At 39.4% G+C, this 22665-nt stretch overlaps 6 protein-coding genes across 7 annotated transcripts; 4 read left to right on the top strand and 2 right to left on the bottom strand.

Annotated features, from left to right (window-relative positions):
• The first annotated feature begins 2015 nt into the window (after window positions 1–2015).
• Window positions 2016–2666, top strand: LOC104823093 (protein FANTASTIC FOUR 1-like). Its single transcript, XM_010554518.1, has one exon. The coding sequence runs from the start codon at window positions 2016–2018 to the stop codon at window positions 2664–2666; it is 651 nt and encodes a 216-aa protein (XP_010552820.1).
• A 403-nt stretch (window positions 2667–3069) lies between these two features.
• LOC104823048 (mitochondrial Rho GTPase 2) lies at window positions 3070–12026 on the bottom strand. The gene is made up of 15 exons (XM_010554471.2): window positions 11709–12026; window positions 11285–11417; window positions 11051–11200; window positions 10558–10734; window positions 10217–10468; window positions 10056–10124; window positions 9539–9594; window positions 9236–9317; window positions 8729–8940; window positions 8508–8577; window positions 8255–8367; window positions 7986–8136; window positions 7692–7878; window positions 7509–7603; window positions 3070–3388 (listed from the first exon to the last, which is right to left on the bottom strand). The coding sequence occupies exons 1-14, from the start codon at window positions 11924–11926 to the stop codon at window positions 7536–7538; spliced, it is 1938 nt and encodes a 645-aa protein (XP_010552773.1). The 5' UTR covers window positions 11927–12026; the 3' UTR covers window positions 3070–3388; window positions 7509–7535.
• LOC104823092 (mitochondrial Rho GTPase 2-like) lies at window positions 3092–5811 on the bottom strand. Its single transcript, XM_010554517.1, has 10 exons — window positions 5796–5811; window positions 5571–5617; window positions 5410–5465; window positions 5106–5187; window positions 4578–4789; window positions 4404–4473; window positions 4135–4247; window positions 3866–4016; window positions 3572–3758; window positions 3092–3483 (listed from the first exon to the last, which is right to left on the bottom strand). The coding sequence occupies exons 1-10, from the start codon at window positions 5809–5811 to the stop codon at window positions 3416–3418; spliced, it is 1002 nt and encodes a 333-aa protein (XP_010552819.1). The 3' UTR covers window positions 3092–3415.
• Window positions 6118–6765, top strand: LOC104823091 (protein FANTASTIC FOUR 2-like). Its single transcript, XM_010554516.1, has one exon. The coding sequence runs from the start codon at window positions 6118–6120 to the stop codon at window positions 6763–6765; it is 648 nt and encodes a 215-aa protein (XP_010552818.1).
• A 1344-nt stretch (window positions 12027–13370) lies between the features above and the next one.
• Window positions 13371–14081, top strand: LOC104823047. 2 transcript variants are annotated; one of them, XM_010554470.1, is made up of 3 exons: window positions 13371–13530; window positions 13617–13791; window positions 13875–14081. In XM_010554470.1, the coding sequence occupies exons 1-3, from the start codon at window positions 13429–13431 to the stop codon at window positions 14015–14017; spliced, it is 420 nt and encodes a 139-aa protein (XP_010552772.1). In that variant the 5' UTR covers window positions 13371–13428; the 3' UTR covers window positions 14018–14081. The 2 variants fall into 2 exon arrangements, with proteins under 2 accessions (XP_010552772.1, XP_010552771.1); XM_010554469.1 differs by having other exon boundaries at window positions 13869–14081.
• A 1220-nt stretch (window positions 14082–15301) lies between these two features.
• Window positions 15302–17054, top strand: LOC104823046 (probable inactive patatin-like protein 9). The gene is made up of 2 exons (XM_010554467.2): window positions 15302–16499; window positions 16656–17054. The coding sequence occupies exons 1-2, from the start codon at window positions 15558–15560 to the stop codon at window positions 16863–16865; spliced, it is 1152 nt and encodes a 383-aa protein (XP_010552769.1). The 5' UTR covers window positions 15302–15557; the 3' UTR covers window positions 16866–17054.
• The last annotated feature ends 5611 nt before the right edge of the window (window positions 17055–22665 follow it).

Here is a 22665-nt window from a genome sequence, read left to right as displayed (position 1 = left end):
TTTTATTTTTAATATATATATATATATATATATATATATATATATTTGTATATATATGTAAATTTATATGCATATATTAATTTAAATACATGTAGATGAATATTTGGATATTTAATAATATTTTTGAATGATGAGTCAGCAGGTTTTTTGCTGAGTGAGCAGTTTTTTTGCTGAGTCAGCAGTTTTCTGCTGAGTCAGCAGTTGCGTTTGTTTGATTTGGAAAAAATTTAAAAGTTTGGGTATTTATGTGAGAGTTTTGAAAAGTTCAAGTATTTATATGACAATTGTATAGTTCGAGTATTTATTTGGGATTTTTGTAAAAGTTTGGGTATTTTTATGTGATTACCAATGGTAAAAGAGGAGGCAAATACCTTAGGGTTCGGTTCTGGGATGATGATTATGATTGCATAAATGTGTAAGAAACCTATTAATAAAGCCTATGGACAACAATGTCGGCAAATCAATGGCGAGACAAAACCCTTCCCTGTAATATGTTGTCATTGCTAGTTTTGTGCCTACAGAAGAGTAAGAGATCGGTCCTATCCCCAAGTCGGAACAGTACAAATACAAGTCTATATGCAGAGTTCACCTTTTAATGACCAAACAAAGCCTCCGCGTTTGGATGTGTCGTGGAAAGGCAAAGGAAGAGGCACAAGGTAAAAGTGTGTTGTGTTTAAGAAAATATAATGAAGCAAAGTACGTAGTTTGATGAGGAGTGGAGCACGTGTGGGTCATATGCCCTCTTCCCCCATTTTTAAGTAAACCACACATAATCATGTTTCATGCCTTTTGTTTGTCCCTGTATATAGGGTGGCCAATTCGGGTTTCGGTTCGGGTTCGGTTCCGTTATATTCGGGTTCGGTTATTTCGGTTATAGAAAAACTATAACCATTCGGTTTTTATATAAATTTCGGTTCGGTTCGGTTATTTTTTGGTTCGGGTTCGCTTCGGTTTTGGTAAAAAGTTTAATTTTCCAAAGAAATTGTCGGTTATTCTCTCGGTTTTTTCGGTTATTTTTTATTCGGTTCGGTTCGGTTTCGGTTTCGGTTTTTTGGGTTTAAGAAAATCATAACCGTTCGGTTTTGATGTCGGGTTCGGTTCAGGTACAATTATGTCTTATTCGATTCGGTTCGGCTCGGTTATTCGGTTAATAACCGAAATGGCCACCCCTGTATGCTTTCAAATAATAAGATATTTCAACCGTTATTTTATTTATAAAAAAAGAAGAAGAAGAGGGAGAAACACGCATAGGTAGAGCCAATGATGATGATCACTTGTACACAGACAGACAGCTCCAAACCCCATTTGGATCGGACAGGTACTTTTATGTGTACTTGGCTTTTCCCATTTATGTGCGTGGCTGAGTATTCCCATGTAGTTTTTGTTTTTTTTTTAAGCAACGAATTTCGAATGTACGTAGTTTCCTGAACCGTTATTCCTACCAATATCAAATGCTACTCCCCAAATTTGGACAGTTCAACCGGTAAAACAAAGGTGCAAAACGTCTGTCCCGCCCCGAATTCGAACCGATATTATTCTAGATCTTGGTCCAGAATAACCGATTTCCCAAAAAAAAAAAACATATCAAATGCCTCTTCTTTTAATTTGTTACGTAAACGTACGTCCTAGTACCACCCTCTTTGTCCAATTTATTTACTATATATTTTTTTTCCATTTCCTTGATATCATTTACATTTCCTTCCATGCATTTTCCATTTCCTTCGTACATCCTTTCCATTTATTTATTTTTTTGTGTCTTTTCGAAGAGATCAAATTTCCATTTTTGTGGTTTATTTTCAAAAGCATGAACAGATTTCATTGTTTTTTATGAACAAAAAGTACGTGATTAGCTAAACACTATGTGAGTTTTCCCGTAACCTTCCAAGCTGCTCCTATAAATACATGTCCACGGATCTCTCAGCTTTGTCATCAGCTTTCAAAGCCCATTCTATAAGACCTCTCGCTCGCTCTCTCGATAATCCAGAAAACAAAGATTAAAAAAGAAGAAGAAGAAGATGGCGTCATCTTCAGTGGTCGTTCAAGGTATGCAGCAGTGCCCGGAGCCAGGCCGGTTCGTGGCAATGGCACCATGGGGGTTCTCAGGCCTCCAAAAATCACCTTCACCCTCGGACCCTCATCCAGAGGAGCAAGAAGCGTTTGCGACTGATGACGGAGAAGCTGAAACGCAGAACGCTGAAAACGGCGGCTGGAGTTTCCTCCAATCCATTATCTCCAAAACTGACACAAACGCTGTTTACGTTCACCCTCTCGCCAACTCTGCGAAACTCAGCAAGAGAAGCTTAGAGATGTGCACAGAAGGTCTTGGGAGCGAGACGGGCCACTGTCCGATGGGGAGCTCCGAGGAAATGTCATTGTTTTCGCCCGAAACTCACCCCAAGAAGGAAGCTTTAAGGCGGAGGACTGGAGAGAGAGCGTTAACGGGAAAAGGGTCGAACCGAGTAGAAGCTCGTTTTCCTCCCACGATTAGAAGTTCGGGAGATGGCGTGAGAGTGAAGCCACGCAGAGAAGGCGGTCGACTTGTTCTTGAAGCAGTGAGCGTTTCGTCTTCTATTTCTGGATTTCACGTGGAGAGAAACGAAGGTAGGCTTAGGCTTTGTCTCCTTAGAGACTCGGAAGAGGGATACGATAAAAGTTATGGGGCCTGAGAGGCGATGTTTGGAACAATTCAGCGTTTGTATTTCCATGTCTGTTTGGAAAAAAAAAATATATATGGATAAGGTGGTGGTGAGTGTCATGTCCTTGTATGTAGCTATTAAGGAGTATCTTACTGCGTTTATATGTTTTGTATATTCGGTTATTAGGTGACGGTGCTATTGAATTTTATTCTAATGGCAGTTATTATCGTTACTGGACAAAGTCCTCTCCATTGTCCTCTTCTCCTCTCGCCCCAATTTTCGGTTGGACTCTCCTTTTGCAGAATGGACAAAAGGGTCCTTTGAGATTCTTTTACATACAGAAATATATGTACACCCTACACTACACTAAGTTTCTTCCCATCCCCCCAGCCTCAATATCCCGATAGAATGAGCAGCCGCATGAATGGATGGATTACTGTGAGCATATACCCATATGATATGACATGAGCAGCTTCACATTCAAGCATCAAAGTTCAATACAATGTGTTTGCCATCACAACCAAAAACAAAAATACACGAGGTTGACGCGTAAGACCTCCCAAGATTCAATCCAAACTTTCAACAAACCAACCTTATTTATGCACCTGTTGCAATGCATACCCATTTTACCGCAGACTGAATGCAAAAGGATGCCACTTTTTTTTATAAAAAAAAGCCAGCTGCAGGAGTCTAGCAAGCAGCGGCACACTTCTGCCATAGAAGCAAAAGATAACGGAGCCAACATAGTGGCGGAGTCATGGAAGAAGAAAACACCTTTATCAAGTATTCTTCCTGGCAGAATACGCACGGTAAGCTGCTAACCCAGCAACTCCTATGGCCGTACCAACTGCAATTTTTTAGTTAGAGGAAACGTTTTAGATGCCGATGGAGCGGAGATGCACATGATGATCAAGAAGAAACAGACGGGCAAGAACCTGAGACAAATATAAGTGAGCTATTAACAATTTGACGGATTTGCTTGCTTCTTCTTCCAGACTCCGTCTCAGGAATGCTCAGATGAGGGTTCTCTGCTGTACTCACGATCCTAGAGAATAAACTATTCGGATCCCCTAGTTTCATGCTTAACGAAATAGGGACATCCATTCCCAACTCCAGGCAAGCCTGTCATAACAAGTTAATTCAAACTATGATTATACTGAGAAGAGAGAAAAGGGGCCATAACATTGCAAGAACCAACCGACAAAGCAACCAGGTAAAGTAGTGGATACCATATCTGAGTCCCGCACCGACAATGGATATGGATCTAAATCATCTTTGGCTGCAACAAGAAGACACGGTGTCCCATAACCACTCTCTTCACCTCTTCTCGCTACCTCCATCAATATATCCCTTGATTTTTTCCATGAGTATTCATCTGAACTGCAAATTCAATCTACAAGTCGGTTTTCTATGATTTTTTGTAGTGAATTTCTGGTTGGCTGATGAACATGCCATCAACACACAAGGACACACACGTGTAGAGAATTTCTAAGCTAACCTGTCATACACAATTACAGCGACATCACATGCTGCCAAAGATTCTCTATTTGCTAGGAACTCTTTAACTCTGTCTTCCGGTATTTCACGCAATATGAGAGTCTTTTTAGTACCCTGTAATTGCATCCAAAATTAAGCATCTCAACATCATCTACAGAACCACCATTGGAGAATAACATGTGATTATTTGCCAGTCTTGACACGCAACGGCTTGGGCAAGAAAATAACGTTGTCTGACAACAGAAAGAGAACAAAAGTTTTGCTACATACCCCAGGCTGCTCAACAGTGTTTGCAGCATACCGCTCACCTGTTGTCAGGTTATAGCTGTCCGAAAATTTCCTGGAGATGAAATTAAACTTTGAAAATGTAATATGACTACAGCAGGATGAAGTGGGAGACCTTTAAAATAAGATGAAGATATGGTAGTCTCACAGATACTTTACCTTCCTAAGAATGAATCAAGAAGAGCAGACTTCCCAGATTTTTTAGGGCCAAATACAAAGCATTGGAAAACAGTCCGTTCTGTGTGTTGCTTCTTACGATCCACTGATCTCTTCCTTGTAACGCAAAGTGCTGAAGCTGGGTCGCGACCATATCCGATGTATATCAAGTTAGCCAAACTTCGACGTGGATCAAGTGTAGTCATTAGAGCCCACTGCATTCAATTGTATAAGAGAGGCAAATTTAGTACTGCTTCAAGAATATTAAACGTGATAGTTGACAAGGATTACACAGAAAGTGTGCTTCGTATTCAATGTATCCAACCATTCTGTTATAAGACGATTAGATTATATCTGGATCATCTCTGTTGACAATGCAGACAATACTCCTTCACATCCTAAAGACAGAGGGCATAGCAACCACTGTTTGTTCACGAATTCAGACAGGCGATAAACATGGAAGACTACTAGAGGCAACCTGGCTTTGGATTAAGGAAAAAAGGTGCCAAAAGGAACATGAGGCATACAAACCTCAGATAGGAACCCATTAATTGTCAAGTTTCCACCCGGCGTTTTCACTGCTGCATCCTTATAAGGAGCCTCAAGCCAAGGACTGAATCACAAAAGCAGATTGGATATGTAAAGTACTTACTCTGGCAACTTGAAGGAAATTTACACATTTGCGTGCAAGAACACCAAATGCATTGTCAGGAAAAATCTAAAGAAAGGGTTAACTTAACTCGCTAAACAAACATCTGAAGCGGAGCTGGTAATCAACACGTACACGGGAAAGAATTAAGAACAAACTGAATACTGAATCTAATTGTTGCATTACCTTTCTGGAGCAGTTTGAAACAAGTCATCTAGCTCAGCTGGCCGTAAGGCACCGTCCTATATAACAACATAAACAGAAACCATTAAAGATCTACTAAAGCTCTTAGGTGATAAAGAAGAAAAGAACCAAGGCTATGTAAGTGGAGAACCATGTATACACACGTTATCAAGGTCATACAACCGAAAAATTCCACTTAGAAAGACCACAGCTTATTCGAACCGATATTATTCTAGATCTTGGTCCAGAATAACCGATTTCCCAAAAAAAAAAAAACATATCAAATGCCTCTTCTTTTAATTTGTTACGTAAACGTACGTCCTAGTACCACCCTCTTTGTCCAATTTATTTACTATATATTTTTTTTCCATTTCCTTGATATCATTTACATTTCCTTCCATGCATTTTCCATTTCCTTCGTACATCCTTTCCATTTATTTATTTTTTTGTGTCTTTTCGAAGAGATCAAATTTCCATTTTTGTGGTTTATTTTCAAAAGCATGAACAGATTTCATTGTTTTTTATGAACAAAAAGTACGTGATTAGCTAAACACTACGTGAGTTTTCCCGTAACCTTGCAAGCGGCTCCTATAAATACATGTCCACGGATCTCTCAGCTTTGTCATCAGCTTTCAAAGCCCATTCTATAAGACCTCTCGCTCGCTCTCTCGATAATCCAGAAAACAAAGATTAAAAAAGAAGAAGAAGAAGATGGCGTCATCTTCAGTGGTCGTTCAAGGTATGCAGCAGTGCCCGGAGCCAGGCCGGTTCGTGGCAATGGCACCATGGGGGTTCTCAGGCCTCCAAAAATCACCTTCACCCTCGGACCCTCATCCAGAGGAGCAAGAAGCGTTTGCGACTGATGACGGAGAAGCTGAAACGCAGAACGCTGAAAACGGCGGCTGGAGTTTCCTCCAATCCATTATCTCCAAAACTGACACAAACGCTGTTTACGTTCACCCTCTCGCCAACTCTGCGAAACTCAGCAAGAGAAGCTTAGAGATGTGCACAGAAGGTCTTGGGAGCGAGACGGGCCACTGTCCGATGGGGAGCTCCGAGGAAATGTCATTGTTTACGCCCAAAACTCACCCCAAGAAGGAAGCTTTAAGGAGGACTGGAGAGAGAGCGTTAACGGGAAAAGGGTCGAACCGAGTAGAAGCTCGTTTTCCTCCGGCGATTAGAAGTTCAGGAGATGGCGTGAGAGTGAAACCACGCAGAGAAGGCGGCCGACTTGTTCTTGAAGCAGTGAGCGTTTCGTCTTCTATTTCTGGATTTCACGTGGAGAGAAACGAAGGTAGGCTTAGGCTTTGTCTCCTTAGGGATTCGGAAGAGGGATACGATAAAAGTTATGGGGCCTGAGAGGCGATGTTTGGAACAATTCAGCATTTGTATTTCCGTGTCTGTTTGGGAAAGAAAAATATATATGGATAAGGTGGTAGTGAGTGTCATGTCCTTGTATGTAGCTATTAAGGAGTATCTTACTGCGTTTATATGTTTTGTATATTCGGTTATTAGGTGACGGTGCTATTGAATTTTATTCTAATGGCAGTTATTATCGTTACTGGACAAAGTCCTCTCCATTGTCCTCTTCTCCTCTGGCCCCAATTTTCGGTTGGACTCTCCTTTTGCAGAATGGACAAAAGGGTCCTTTGAGATTCTTTTACATACAGAAATATATGTATACCCTACACTACACTAAGTTTCTTCCCATCCCCCCAGCCTCAATATCCCGATAGAATGAGCAGCCGCATGAATGGATGGATTACTGTGAGCATATACCCATATGATATGACATGAGCAGCTTCACATTCAAGCATCAAAGTTCAATACAATGTGTTTGCCATCACAACCAAAAACAAAAATACACGAGGTTGACGCGTAAGACCTCCCAAGATTCAATCCAAACTTTCAACAAACCAACCTTATTTATGCACCTGTTGCAATGCATACCCATTTTACCGCAGACTGAATGCAAAAGGATGCCACTTTTTTTTATAATTTTAAAAAAAAAAAGCCAGCTGCAGCAGTCTAGCAAGCAGTGGCACACTTCTGCCATAGAAGCAAAGGATACTTGTTTCAAAACGGAGCCAACATAGTGGCAGGAGTCATGGAAGAAGAAAACACCTTTATCAAGTATTCTTCCTGGCAGAATACGCACGGTAAGCTGCTAACCCAGCAACTCCTATGGCCGTACCAACTGCAATTTTTTAGTTAGAAGAAACATTTTAGATGCCGATGGAGGGAAGATGCACATGTTGATCAAGAAGAAACAGACGGGCAAGAACCTGAGACAAATATAAGTGAGCTATTAACAATTTGACGGATTTGCTTGCTTCTTCTTCCAGACTCCGTCTCAGGAATGCTCAGATGAGGGTTCTCTGCTGTACTCACGATCCTAGAGAATAAACTATTCGGATCCCCTAGTTTCATGCTTAACGAAATAGGGACATCCATTCCCAACTCCAGGCAAGCCTGTCATAACAAGTTAATTCAAACTATGATTATATTGAGAAGAGGGAAAAGGGGCCATAACACTGCAAGAATCAACCGAAAAAGCAACCAGGTAAAGTAGTGGATACCATATCTGAGTCCCGCACCGACAATGGATATGGATCTAAATCATCTTTGGCTGCAACAAGAAGACACGGTGTCCCATAACCACTCTCTTCACCTCTTCTCGCTACCTCCATCAATATATCCCTTGATTTTTTCCATGAGTATTCATCTGAACTGCAAATTCAATCTACAAGTCGGTTTTCTATGATTTTTTGTAGTGAATTTCTGGTTGGCTGATGAACATGCCATCAACACACAAGGACACACACGTGTAGAGAATTTCTAAGCTAACCTGTCATACACAATTACAGCGACATCACATGCTGCCAAAGATTCTCTATTTGCTAGGAACTCTTTAACTCTGTCTTCCGGTATTTCACGCAATATGAGAGTCTTTTTAGTACCCTGTAATTGCATCCAAAATTAAGCATCTCAACATCATCCACAGAACCACCATTGGAGAATAACATCCTGACAGGCAATGGCTTGGGCAAGAAAATAGCGTTGTCTGACAACAGAAAGAGAGCAAAAGTTTTGCTACATACCCCAGGCTGCTCAACAGTGTTTGCAGCATACCGCTCACCTGTTGTCGGGTTATAGCTGTCTGAAAATTTCCTGGAGATGAAATTAAACTTTGAAAATGTAATACGACCAAGAGGAAAGAAACACCAAAAACCAGAAACAGCTACTGGTTATGACTACAGCAGGATGAAATGGGAGACCTTTAAAATAAGATGAAGATATGGTAGTCTCACAGATCCTTTACCTTCCTAAGAATGAATCAAGAAGAGCAGACTTCCCAGATTTTTTAGGGCCAAATACAAAGCATTGGAAAACAGTCCGATCTGTGTGTTGCTTCTTACGATCCACTGATCTCTTCCTTGTAACGCAAAGTGCTGAAGCTGGGTCGCGACCATATCCGATGTATATCAGGTTAGCTAAACTTCGACGTGGATCAAGTGTAGTCATTAGAGCCCACTACATCCAATTGTATAAGAGAGGCAAATTTAGTACTGCTTCAAAAATATTAAACGTGATAGTTGACAAGGATTACACAGAAAGTGTGCTTCGTATTCAATGTATCCAACCATTCTATTATAAGACAACTAGATTATATCTGGATCATCTCTGTTGACAATGCAGACAATACTGCTTCACATCCTAAAGACAGAGGACCTAGCACGACTGTTTGTTCACGGATTCAGACTACTAGAGACAACCTGGCTTTGGATTGAGGAAAAAAGGTGCCAAAAGGAACATGAGGCATACAAACCTCAGATAGGAACCCATTAATTGTCAAGTTTCCACCCGGCGTTTTCACTGCTGCATCCTTATAAGGAGCCTCAAGCCAAGGACTGAATCACAAAAGCAGATTGACATGTAAAGTACTTACTCTGACAACTTGAAGGAAATTTACACATTTGCGTGCAAGAACACCAAATGCATTATCAGGAAAAATCTAAAGAAAGGGTTAACTTAACTCACTAAACAAACATCTGAAGCGGAGCTGGTAATCAACACGTACACGGGAAAGAATTAACAACAAACTGAATACTGAATCTAATTGTTGCATTACCTTTCTGGAGCAGTTTGAAACAAGTCATCTAGCTCAGCTGGCCGTAAGGCACCGTCCTATATAACAACATAAACAGAAACCATTAAAGATCTACTAAAGCTCTTAGGTGATAAAGAAGAAAAGAACCAAGGCTATGTAAGTGGAGAACCGTGTATACACACGTTATCAAGGTCATACAACCGAAAAATTCCACTTAGAAAGACCACAGCTTCGCTTGTCAGCTCAATGCTCTGCACATTTGCATCTTAATGAATATCGATATCAGCTGTCCTACGGAAATTTGGTTACAATGATTATTTAGAACTCAAACATGAGTTCCTGCCGATTCCAGCACAACATTCTCCTGATCCGGTGTGTATTGTCTTTAACATTGAAACAAGTCATCTAGCTCAGCTGGCCGTAAGGCACCGTCCTATATAACAACATAAACAGAAACCATTAAAGATCTACTAAAGCTCTTAGGTGATAAAGAAGAAAAGAACCAAGGCTATGTAAGTGGAGAACCATGTATACACACGTTATCAAGGTCATACAACCGAAAAATTCCACTTAGAAAGACCACAGCTTCGCTTGTCAGCTCAATGCTCTGCACATTTGCATCTTAATGAATATCGATATCAAATATTGAATAATTCAAACATCTTCTCGTAGTTAGATATTGTTAAAGACAATACACACCTGATCAGGAGAATGTTTTGCTGGAGTCGGCAGGAACTCATGTTTGAGTTCTAAATAATCATTGTAACCAAATTTCCGTAGGACAGCCCATGTTGTCTCAGGTCGACCTTTCTCAATGAAAAGTGAGTGAAGAAAAAAGAATCCCGGGAGAGTAAGACCAAGATCGTTTACTCCATCCGGTTGCCTTTCTTGTACTACTCTCTTAACTCCCACAATTTCAGCAGGTTGAAGAGGAGCACCAAAGCACTTTACCTGTGAACCATCTTTGCAACATTATACTTAAGAAAGGACGAGGAACTGCCATGGATCTGACGATTATTTGCCAATAGAGGAAGAGAAACCTGAAATTCATTTAACTCTGCATCATTAAGGGCACTGTCCATATCATGGTCACAGAGGATGAATATCCTCTGCAATGCCCTGCGGCATCGGGGTCTTAAACATTGTTTTTCTTGATCAAACAATGGGGAAGTCGGATGAAGGACTGCTTTTTGTGCATAATAGAAAACATCAGGGACCTGCAAAAAAAAATGATGTTCTAATGCCACACTACACTACATTACATAATTAACACGGATACAGTTCAATCAAAAAAGATCCATGCAGCCAATTTACACAAGTAGAAAAAGAAAATGCTCCTTTTGATCTCGTTGGACTTTGAATTATGTCATTTGATAGGCTATTGAACCATGTATCTCCTGAAATTATTTTCCCTTTTCCTCCCAATCTTAATTGTAACAAGCAGATTGATTTGCTTACAAATTAGTCGATAAAAATACCTCAATGGTGTTGAGAAACCATTTAAGAAACAGAGCTGAGAAATCGAAAAAGAACCTGAATAAGGGTAAGGGCAGAACATTCTATACAGGTTTCAATCTCCCTGTACTCCTGCATGATCGGAGCCATTATCTGCTCCAGGCTTACCGGATGACGTTCATCCCTCAAATCCAGCTTACAACCAACCACAATCACTGGTGCTTTGATCTGAATTCAATCACAAACAGAGATACACATAACTTATCACTAAATCATCCAGGCGAAAAAAAGGAAAAGGAAAGAACCAGAAACCTCTAAACGGCGGAGCTCAGGGAGCCAATAAGAAGTCAAGCGATCGAGTGTCCCAGGCTGATCACATGCGTATGTCAGGACCACCGCATCTGCCTTCCTGAATTCTTCTATGAGCTTTATCCTATTGTCGATACTATTCACAAACAACATCTCTCAGTACATCAAACTAGGGATTCCCTGCGTATTATATCTGTTTAGAAAACCATTTACAATCCGGTAAGAACGCAACCCAATGAACACTACGATCATTCGACAAGAACCCAAATTAAGAATTCACGCAAGCAATTCGCTCATGGATTGAAGAAATTTCCCGACAAGGCAATAACTCAACATTTCTAGCGTTCACACTTTGGCAGTTCTGATCTTGCTCTTCAAGCAACTCGGACATAAACACAGGGTGAAACACACGGGGACACGAACGAACCTTGAAGGAGTATCGATGATGGTGATGGGTATGAGGTCGGAGTAAAAGTCGGCGGGGAGAGTAGTCGGGGGCAGCACGCGTGGGACGTTATCCGGGAATGTGTCGGAAGCGAGGGCGGAGATCAGGCTGGATTTCCCGGTTCCTTTGTCTCCGGCAACCACCACTCTGATGCCGGTGCGGCCTCCGGACGACGACTTCCCTCCAAAACCACCTGCCATCGGAGAGAGAGAGAGAGAACGAGAGAAGTTGGGAGAAGATGCGATGTTGCAGGTTGCGCTCGAAGACAAGTTCGATGGATGGACGGCCAAGCTGACGTGGGATGGGATGGATACTCCATAATAAACTCGGGTCGACCCGACTTCTGCTCCTGAAACTTTTCGTCTCGGCCCAATATGTATGTGGGCCTCATTACAACAAAAATCAGCCCAACCAACCCATTTACATATGGGTTTTTCTGTGTTGGGTAAGTGGTTTTATTTCATAAATGTAATTGTTTTATTATTAACTTTTATGAAAAAATAGGGTTTTCTTATGTCAATATAATTGTTTAGATTTTTAAATAAGATATGCTGTTATAAATAAATAAAAAATATGCCTTTCGAATAATTGAGAATCTCTTTCTAAATTACCAGCTAGATGAATTAACTACCAGTTTTACCAAAGCACGAATACGTTACATCTTTGACTCTTCAAACATTTATTCGATTTTAAGAGGAACACGTCTGTCATGGTGAAAGGATAAGTATGTCAGTTATCGTAATAATCTATAATTATTATTTTTTTTTTTAAAGACATTGACAAAATACAAATGGGTTGACCAAATGCAAAGGGGTTGCGGTTGGTGCGGTGGTTTAGAAGAATTTGCATCAAAAGACACAGAAGAACTTTGTTTAGGCAAAACTAACCCACAAAACCATATATTATTGGATTAAAATGAAATAATTGGCCGTGTGTTCTTGATCAACCATATCTGAAGGAGGAGTTCACCGAACCCAATCCGCACGTGCCCTTTTACTCATTTGCCCCTCATTTAACATATATATATATATATGCATATGTACTTTGCTAATCCTGTAGACTTGGAGCTAACGAGGAGACGATTATTACGTTGGAGGAGTTTTCGATCGAATACATATATATATCTGCTCTGGGAATGTCTTGCGACGGAGACGTTACTCTCTGCCTCGAAGACGGAATGCATCTCTTGCCTTCCGATGTCCTGAAGGAGGCTTTTCTCTGCTGCATCTACCCCAAGGCTGGTTTCATCACAACTAGATTTTAAGAGGAACACGTCTGTCATGGTGAAAGGATAAGTATGTCAGTTATCGTAATAATCTATAATTATTTTTTTTTTTTAAAGACATGGACAAAATACAAACGGGTTGACCAAATACAAAGGGGTTGCGGTTGGTGCGGTGGTTTAGAAGAATTTGCATCAAAAGACACAGAAGAACTTTGTTTAGGCAAAACTAACCCACAAAACCATATATTATTGGATTAAAATGAAATAATTGGCCGTGTGTTCTTGATCAACCATATCTGAAGGAGGAGTTCACCGAACCCAATCCGCACGTGCCATTTTACTCATTTGCCCCTCATTTAACATATATATATATATGCATATGTACTTTGCTAATCCTGTAGACTTGGAGCTAACGAGGAGACGATTATTACGTTGGAGGAGTTTTCGATCGAATACATATATATATCTGCTCTGGGAATGTCTTGCGACGGAGACGTTACTCTCTGCCTCGAAGACGGAATGCATCTCTTGCCTTCCGATGTCCTGAAGGAGGCTTTTCTCTGCTGCATCTACCCCAAGGCTGGTTTCATCACAACTATTCCTTTCCATTTTTCTTTTTTAAAAAATATTCTCTTTATTAATATAATATGGTGTAATATATGCAGGAGGATGATCGTGATCCAAGGACGGTCCACGCGCCGTACAAATATCGTCCTGACGTGAAGCCCGCGGAGCACGGAGGGCGGCCGTTTTTGTCGGAACAGCCCAAGCAAAAGCCACGTGCAGGCACCGGAGTATTTCTTCCCCAGCGACTAGTTTCCCAGAAGAACAAAAGAACCGGTATTCTTCCCGTTAATTAACCGTTTGTAACTATTTAAAAACATAAAAAAAAAATGGATATACTAATGTGGGTTTAGGGGCAGACATGAAAAGCAGTTGGAGGAGGGGAAATGCAGACAATAGAGTGTGGGAGGAGAAGAGGAAGGTCCAGACGTCGACGGAGAGCCAATGCGCCGTGACGTCATGTCCAAGACAAGTATTTCTCCCAAAGGAGTGGACTTACTAGGACGTGTTTTCGAAACTATGAACAAGGCACGTACAGTTGTTGTCGGTCCCATTTTCCACTTCGAGACGAGTTGTAGCTTATTGAAAGATAGGTCCGCTTTCTGCAGATTGAGATCCGAGCCTGGTTTCTTTTGTGGGCCTGAACAAGGGCCATAATTAAAATGGGCCTATTATACAAGGAGCATAACTAAATAACTGAATGGGCCTAAATGAGGCCTGTGAGAAATGGCTTTGTGGATTTATAAGAAGAAGAGAAGCCCACATGATCCCTCTTCAAGATTTGATCCGGAGACTTTTGGGCATTCAATTGAGTGAGAGGGATTTGCCTGCTATATGGACAGAGGAATTCACAAATCAATTATGTACGTTATTATTTGGAAAACGATTCCTTTTTTCTTATCCAAATACATCCAGGTGGAAAAAAACATATTTATATCAAAGTTTCGGGTTCGATTCCACCAGTAGGAAGAAAAATACGTAATTAATTAAGTGATTAAAGGTTGATTTCGGATCTAAATAAATTAAATAGGTGAATCATCTAATTATAAAAAAAACATATTTATAATAAAAGGATATGGAAGAAGATGAGAGGACTTCACTTGTCGTTTCTTCCTCGATATAATAAGAAATGCCCCCCCGGCTTAAATTATATTAATTGTCCTACACAAGGGCCCATTTTGTAAAATATTACATGTATTTATTTGTAGGAAGAGAAAACCATATAATAATATAAATAAATAAAAAAAGTGGGTGAGGGAGGGGAGAGGGCGATGGGATGGGAAGCGGGAGCCGAGCCGAGGTTCGCGCTGCTTCGTGACTCGAATGCCGAAACCGACACCTCCACTCGCACGTGCGACTACACATCCAGATATTTTTTTTCAAAAAAAAAATACAGGGGGGAGTCAAAGAGGTGCATACTACTAAGTACTAACCTCGTTATATACATTTTTTTAATAATTTAATTATATATCCATTATAGAAAATTAAAAAAGAAACTGCGGTTATATATCTTGTATTAAATCAAAACATTTAAAGAAAATAATTCAGAAAATTTAAAATTACCAACTACGACGGAGAACAAGCTATAACTCTAAGTTACTAACAATTAGATATACAAAACTCATCTTTTGTCTTTTTAGTTTTTTTTTAAGATATACAGTTATTATTTGTTTGGATATTTATTATTATTATTATTAAAGGAATGAGGCAAAAGAAAAAGAAATAGTGCCGACAATGAACAACTGACGCAGAACTCCGAGTATATATAACCATTCACCTCTAGCACCCCCTCTCTCTCTCTGTATCACAAACCTCTCTATTCTTCTCCAAATCCACACTGCCCTTCTCTCTCATTTGTTGTTCTCTCTCCGCAGAGAGAGAGAGAGAGGGATTCCGCCATTAATACCTCCCTGCGACAAAGCGTGATAGAGAGAGAAAGAGTGGGTTAACCGAGTTTTCTCTGTTTGTTTCACGGATTCTGTGGTTTCGAAATCAAAAACCGCTGTTCTATAGCTGCTTGTTTGCTCGTACTGTTGGGGGTCATGGAGATGGACCTCAGCAAGGTTACTCTCGAGATCTTCACCAAACTTGAGCAGAAATGGCTGTCTCACTGCGAGAACACCAGGAGGACCAGAATCCTTAGCATCGACGGTGGTGGAACCACCGGCATTGTCGCTGGAGCTGCTCTTGTCCACCTTGAGGACCAGATCCGCCTTCAGACCGGTGATCCCCACGCTCAGATCGCCGATTTCTTCGACATTGTTGCCGGAACTGGAATCGGCGGCATCCTGGCCGCCATGCTTGTCGCCGATAATGGCTCCGGCAGGCCTCTCTTCACCGCTAGAGACGCGCTCAAGTTTGTCACCGAGAAGAACTCGGAGCTCTTCAAGGTCCGGTACACCGGATTTCTCCACCGGAACCGGCGATACTCCGGTAACAGCATGGATAAGGTGTTGAAGGAAGCGTTCCAGAGAGAGGACGGGAAGGTGTTGACCTTGAAGGACACGTGTAAGCCTCTCCTCGTTCCTTGCTTCGACCTCCAAACATCTGCTCCCTTCGTCTTCTCACGCGCCGGCGCGTCGGAGTCGCCGAGCTTCGACTTCGAGCTCTGGAAAGTGTGCCGCGCCACGTCAGCGACCCCCAGCCTTTTCAAGCCGTTTTCCGTGTCGTCGGTGGACGGCAAGACATCTTGCTCCGCCGTCGACGGAGGCTTGGTCATGAACAACCCAACCGCCGCCGCCGTCACTCACGTGCTTCACAACAAGCTCGACTTCCCCTCTGCTAATGGCGTTGAGGATTTGCTGGTTTTGTCGCTGGGGAACGGTTCGTCGACGGTGTCGCCGCCTGGTCGGAAACTCCGTCATAATGGCGAGTGCTCCACATCCTGCGTCGTCGACATAGTGCTAGACGGCGTCTCCGACACCGTCGATCAGATGATGGGGAACGCTTTCTGTTGGAACCGTACGGACTACGTTAGGATCCAGGTAATGCAACTTTTCTGTCACTATTCCCGATTCCGAGGTTTCCTGTGGGTTGTCGAGAGAATGAAAAACGAAATTGGCACGAGAGATCGCGAGTCTCTAGGCAAATACCGACCGTAAAAATAGGTGTGATGACGAGAAACTCGATGATACATGCAGGCCAACGGTTTTATGAGCGACGGAGACGAAGAGGTGCTCGAGGAGAGAGGAGTCGAAACGTCGCCGTTTGGAGTGAAACAATTGCTAACGGAGACTAACGGACACAGAATCCAGAGCTTCGCGCAGCGCCTCGTTGCTTCCGGAAAGTCCAGTCTCCCTCCCAGCCCCTGCAAGGAATCCGCCGTTAACCCTCTCGCTGACGGCCGTTAACTAGCTGTCCCTTTTTTTTCCCCTTAGTTTAATTCCCCCACTTCTTTTTCCCTTTTTGTTTTTTTTTTTTAAATCCTTAACCCCGATGTAAGGTGTAACCAACCCAGGGTTATGTATTAACCCCTTTCCTCTACCTTGCAGTTAATTAGCTTTTAAGAAGTAATAATAATAATAAGCCTGCTTCAATTTGTCTACGTGTTCCTGCGGAGTTAACTAATATTTATTGTGTAGGCAAGGATGTAAATATAATTAATTATGCATAATTATATCCATTAGAAATTGGAACAAAGGGCGATAAATACATGGAAAACAGATTACCAGGTAATGGAAAGAAAGCGTTAACAGGAAAGGGTTTCCTGACAAACAAAATAAATGCGTATAACCATTTTAGTGAAGAGTTTTAGTTTTGTTCCAAAAAGCAGAGAGAATAACTAGGAATTTGTACAGACTCTTCCAAAACTACAAATTGTCATTTTCAGGTAATAAACGAATTTGTATATACGTATATATAGAGAGAGAGAGGGGGGAATGGGGGGCACAACTTGTGGAGAGAGAGTGGGGGGGGGGGCGATGTCAACATCGACTTGGGGCGTCCCACCCCCACCCCGTTCCACGTCACTCTTTAACTTGCAATAAACCTTCACTTAATTATCGAATGATTCGTGTTTTTTCTACGGTCCAGTCAATTTTGTAGTACGTAGGGGCAAATGCCGGCATTTGTAGGTAGGTGTGGTGGGTAGAAGAGGAGGACCCCGTAGGCTCCTTGTACTTCCTCCGCACAATACATATGCTTGCTTTCACGGTAAAAGGACGGATGGATTTATGGGGATTACATTTGCATATTACACATCACATCACTTACATATATATATATATATATAATCTTAATTAATAAGATATAAAGTTGCTATTTTAGCCAAAAAAAAATGATATAAAGTTGCTAGCCCTTATGTTTTGCGATATATACGGATGTCCACATAACTAAAATGTTCAATAAATCTCTCGCTCAAGTTTCTTCCAATATATTCCATTTATTATTTCACTAATCATATAGAAATTTAAATAAACATTTCTTACAAAATCTTACCGCATCTCACACTCCAACAAGATTAAATATATATATACATATACATTCGTACATACGCACATACATACATAGATAAGCAGCTCACGATCGGCTAACGTACGCGGCTCCAGGATCCGGCTAAGAGGAGTCGGGTCGGGTCCATATGGTATCAAAATATGTTTCCAGTGGAAAAAAAACATAATTTATTGTTGTAATCACGGTTTTAACACGGTAATTGATTAATGGATATTTTGTTCTTAAATCATTTGGTTATATCGAAAACTCGTCGGGTAATGGGGAAAGATAAGCGTACGTGGCTCAACACCAGTGTTTGCTCAGGTATTGTATTATCTATATCTACGTTGTTTTCATCGTCACGCCTGTTATATTTTATTTCCCGTTTTTATTTTAGTTTTTTCCCATAAAAAAAGTTTCTAATAAAAAATTAAATTTAGAATGAAATATTTATAAATGTCTACCGTCAATTATCGACTTGTTGATAAAAAAAAAAAGATAACACCCCAACTTTTAAAAAAAAATACAAATGCATGATAGCTTTCTCTAATATTTAAATTCGTATCATTGCTCAACAAACGTAATGTTATCCTAACACAAAGAATTGTATAAAAATACCGGACGTAATTCATATGATTGAACTATTTTAACTTTTTTTTGCGCAATAACTAACCTATTTGATAAGACAAAACATGGGGTGTACCATGTACGTACCAATTGTGTAAAAGTAATTTGCGCACATGTTATGAACACTGCAGTAAATATATATATCCGTTAATCCTAGGTTCGTTAATTCATTATATTTACATAATCTATTCAAACTCGATCGATTTTTTTTTTTTTTACAACCGGATGCAGATTTGTTACCCTTACTGTTCCAATGAAAATGATAACGGAAAAAAGGAAACGAACTGTTTTTTTTTTCTGAAAATATATATTAAAAAAAAGGTAACGAACAGAACACCACATTGATATAAGTAACAGACCGTTTACAAATTGAATATAAACCCGGCCCCAACGTTACTATTAGGAATAGAGAATGTCTCTTCTTTTGTAAAGCAAGATTCTAATTAAATCACGGTTTCCCCATTCAAAATTATTGAACATATACTTTTTCCTTACCTAATTAATTAATTTTGTTAATCGAGCGTTGGTGGTGGAGCCGCCGTGATCTCATTAGATTGAAGGCACAGCAACGGGATCATCATAATCATTGATAAAATACTATAGTTTAGCTTTAAATCTCATTCTAATTACTACTAACTTAATCGAACTTGTCGGTTTCTGCCAAAATTAATCCCCCTCCCTTTCAAAACCCATGCATCCTACCAAGAGGGCATCACGAAAAGCCAAACCCATTTATTTGATTTTATTATATATATATATATGTATATATAAAGGAGTTAGTAGGTGGGAGGTTCTGTACACTCTTAATTTTATGCGATGATGACCCCTTAATTATTTCAATTTCGTTAGTTAAATCGTATGTTTTTTTTCTCCATTACTACCTAACTGTAGTTTAGATATAAGCCGGGCGATAAAGTTGGCATTAAAATTCAATTGTATGGGTGAGCAATCATAAACCCATTTCTTTGGATACAATTAAGTCATTGACTTAATTATCATGTGCAGGAGATGCCTCGGGAACTGTAAATAATTACCAATCGTAAACATATTGAACGGTTTGTTTTTAAGGAAAAAAAGCTTTTTCCGATAATTCAATCCGTGAAACAAGTACACATCTGTCTAATTCGAATCTTAATTTGGGGAGATGAACGTAATTTCAATCATATGATTTGTCTTCGACCTCGGAATTGGACTTCGAGACACCCGATTACAAAAAAAAAATTAAATACAAAAGAGAAAAAAGAATAAAAGGAAAGAGTATGGATGTTGAAGCAATGAATCTGGTGGGGGCAACAAAATACGAGCAGAATAATATTTTTTAAAGGCAAAATATTTATATGCGCCGCGCACACATTTTGCCGCAGAAACGAAATTCATATGTTAATTAATATTATTGCGTACGTTTTGTCGTCATAATTATGAGTTAACTTAACTACTTAACTTTACGAAGTTAATTTCTTCGTCTTCCTTTTTTTTTTTTATAAGTTGAATGGTTTTCTGAATCGGTCGCGTCTCCTTTGCTTCCCATGAGAATTAGTGAACTTCGTCTAAGGTTTTTGTAAATGCGTAACATTATAGAACGAGTTTTCCAATAGATTAAACAGATAAAAATAATCCATGGCCTATTATAAATTTTAGTTATATATATATATATATATAGAACGCGACGTTAATATATGTATTAATTGGAAATTATGAATTTTATTGAAACAACACGGTAGTTCAGCTATTAATGTAGCAAGAACTAAATAAATAATTTCAATATATATATATATATATATATAATTTCATGCACACGTGTGGCTTTATTATGTACTTCACGGTTTCATTTTGTTTTGAGTTTTTTTAGAAAGAAAAAAATCTAATTAGAGTTGTCAACTTGTATAAATGAAAAGGTGAAATCGAGGGAGCAAACATGTATGGATCTCGTTGAATTATTATTTTTGTTGTCTTAAGGAAAATTATGTTAGGGACAAACATAATATCTGGTGGATGTTTTGACGTATTCAGCATACATACATACATACATACATACATACATACATACATACATACATACATACATACATACATACATACATACATACATACATACATACATACATACATACATACATACATACATACATACATACATACATACATACATACAATAACGACGAAACTCTGCTCTGAGAGGGGAAACCCCCCCAGTTGGCCATCTGTATTTACTTCATGGTCTCCTCTCTTTTAATTGCCCACTCTGACTCCTTTTTAATTTGTTTTTATTGTTTTTGACAGCTGTGCTTTGGTGATTTTACATTTATAATTATTTGATTCTCTACTGTTATACACTTTGTATATATGCACACACAAAACATATTTATCATTTTTTCACCAAAAATATATATATATATATATATATATATATATATACGACATTAACAAAGATAACAATGAATGGTCATGGGCTTTTAGAACAATCTTCGGCGTTTTATATATTTATATTAAATAGATAAGATATTGTTTTTGACATCTATAAACGTTATTGAATAATAATAACTAAAAATGTAATGATTTTTCTATTACAATAAGCATCCAAGGGGAAAAGAACAGTAAGATACCGAGGTGCATGACCCCCTACTGCATCTGCATGTCCCATTAAAATAAGCATATACAAATAAAATTCTTGCACTGCATTGTTTGATTAGATTGGAGTAACTGTTTAAACAATTTTGTCCAAATCACAAGTTTTTGGATCGTCGAAAGCATACAGTAGTGTAATCGTTTTTTTTTTTGGAAAAGGGAAAATAAATGGGTAAATATCACAGGGGGGACATGCAGATTTCCATATATATATATATATATATATATTCTAATATTACATGGAAAACAGTGGGTGGTGTCACGAGAGCACTGAAAATGACAGATTTGTTGCGTTGAGTCCCCTCCCCCTTTCTGGCAATTAGGTTAATTATGCAATGGATTCCAATCTCTCTGCTTTGTCAAGGTTCGGGGCAAACGACGTTTTCATTAGTTCCCCATTAATACTAGCCGCATAAGAAGTCGTCGTTTTAACCATTTTCAGATGTTGAAAAGGTCATTTGTTGTTCATGCTGCTATCTGAAATTACACACAACGAAACGGATCCATATATGAAAGCTCTTATAATCAATCGACTTCTTCACCGTGATATTATATATATATATATATATATATATATATATATGGGTGGTGATATTATTATTCCTCCATGGTTAAAGTTCATTGGATACCCTTGATAATAATATAGAATACGAGACAACTTCACATGATATATATTGACCTTAACTGACGCCATCGCGATCTCGCGAAGCCGAAGCGGACGAACGATGATAAGATCCGTGAAGAGATTATTGGAACTGTCATGCATTTAACAATAATTATTTTTTTGTTTATGCAAAAAAAAAAAAAAACATGTCCTTTGGGATCTTAAGAAGATCCATGATATATATGCAACGGGGAGAATCCTAAGCGGGAAATAATATAATGTTGGGATTTTAGGATCTGGCGGAATCCGATGCTAAGCTTTCACACACACAAAATACACTTGGAACACATGCAACTGCTCTTTACCCTGAAATAAAAATAAAACACATGCAACTGCAACTGCATCTCTTTCGCTGTTACGTGATCTTAGATTGCGCTCTATGATTATTCGTATCCGACAAAAAAAAAAGCCTGTCTGTTGTCTGCCTGATCTTTTTCTCCTTTTAACCAATATTTTTAAACTCGAGAGCCCTCCCAACTTGTCAATGCCATTGCATATTGAATTGGGAAATGTATTTTCCGAATCTCCACGTGGAATTTATAGGGTTTTACGTGAATTCTTCGCTTTAGTTTGGGTGTTTGTGGTTCGTTAATTTCTTCTTTAACATCAGAGTCGAATTCGTTGTTGTGTCATAAAAAAGATCATCAACCAAATGGGGAAAAAAAATTCGATATAATTCAAGAGCACCCACTTACTACGAAACTGAGTTTTTACAGTTTATAGTTTAATCTACTAAACCCCTGGTGAATGTAATAAGTAAAAAATATATATGACTAGGTGAATTTTTCTGTCTTAAACCATAG

Source organism: Tarenaya hassleriana, unplaced genomic scaffold, assembly GCF_000463585.1.
Source record: "Tarenaya hassleriana unplaced genomic scaffold, ASM46358v1 Cleome39, whole genome shotgun sequence".
Classification (NCBI taxonomy): Eukaryota; Viridiplantae; Streptophyta; class Magnoliopsida; order Brassicales; family Cleomaceae; genus Tarenaya; species Tarenaya hassleriana.
The sequence above is the reverse complement of the archived record's forward strand: the minus strand, read 5'-3'. Positions and strand labels throughout refer to the sequence as shown.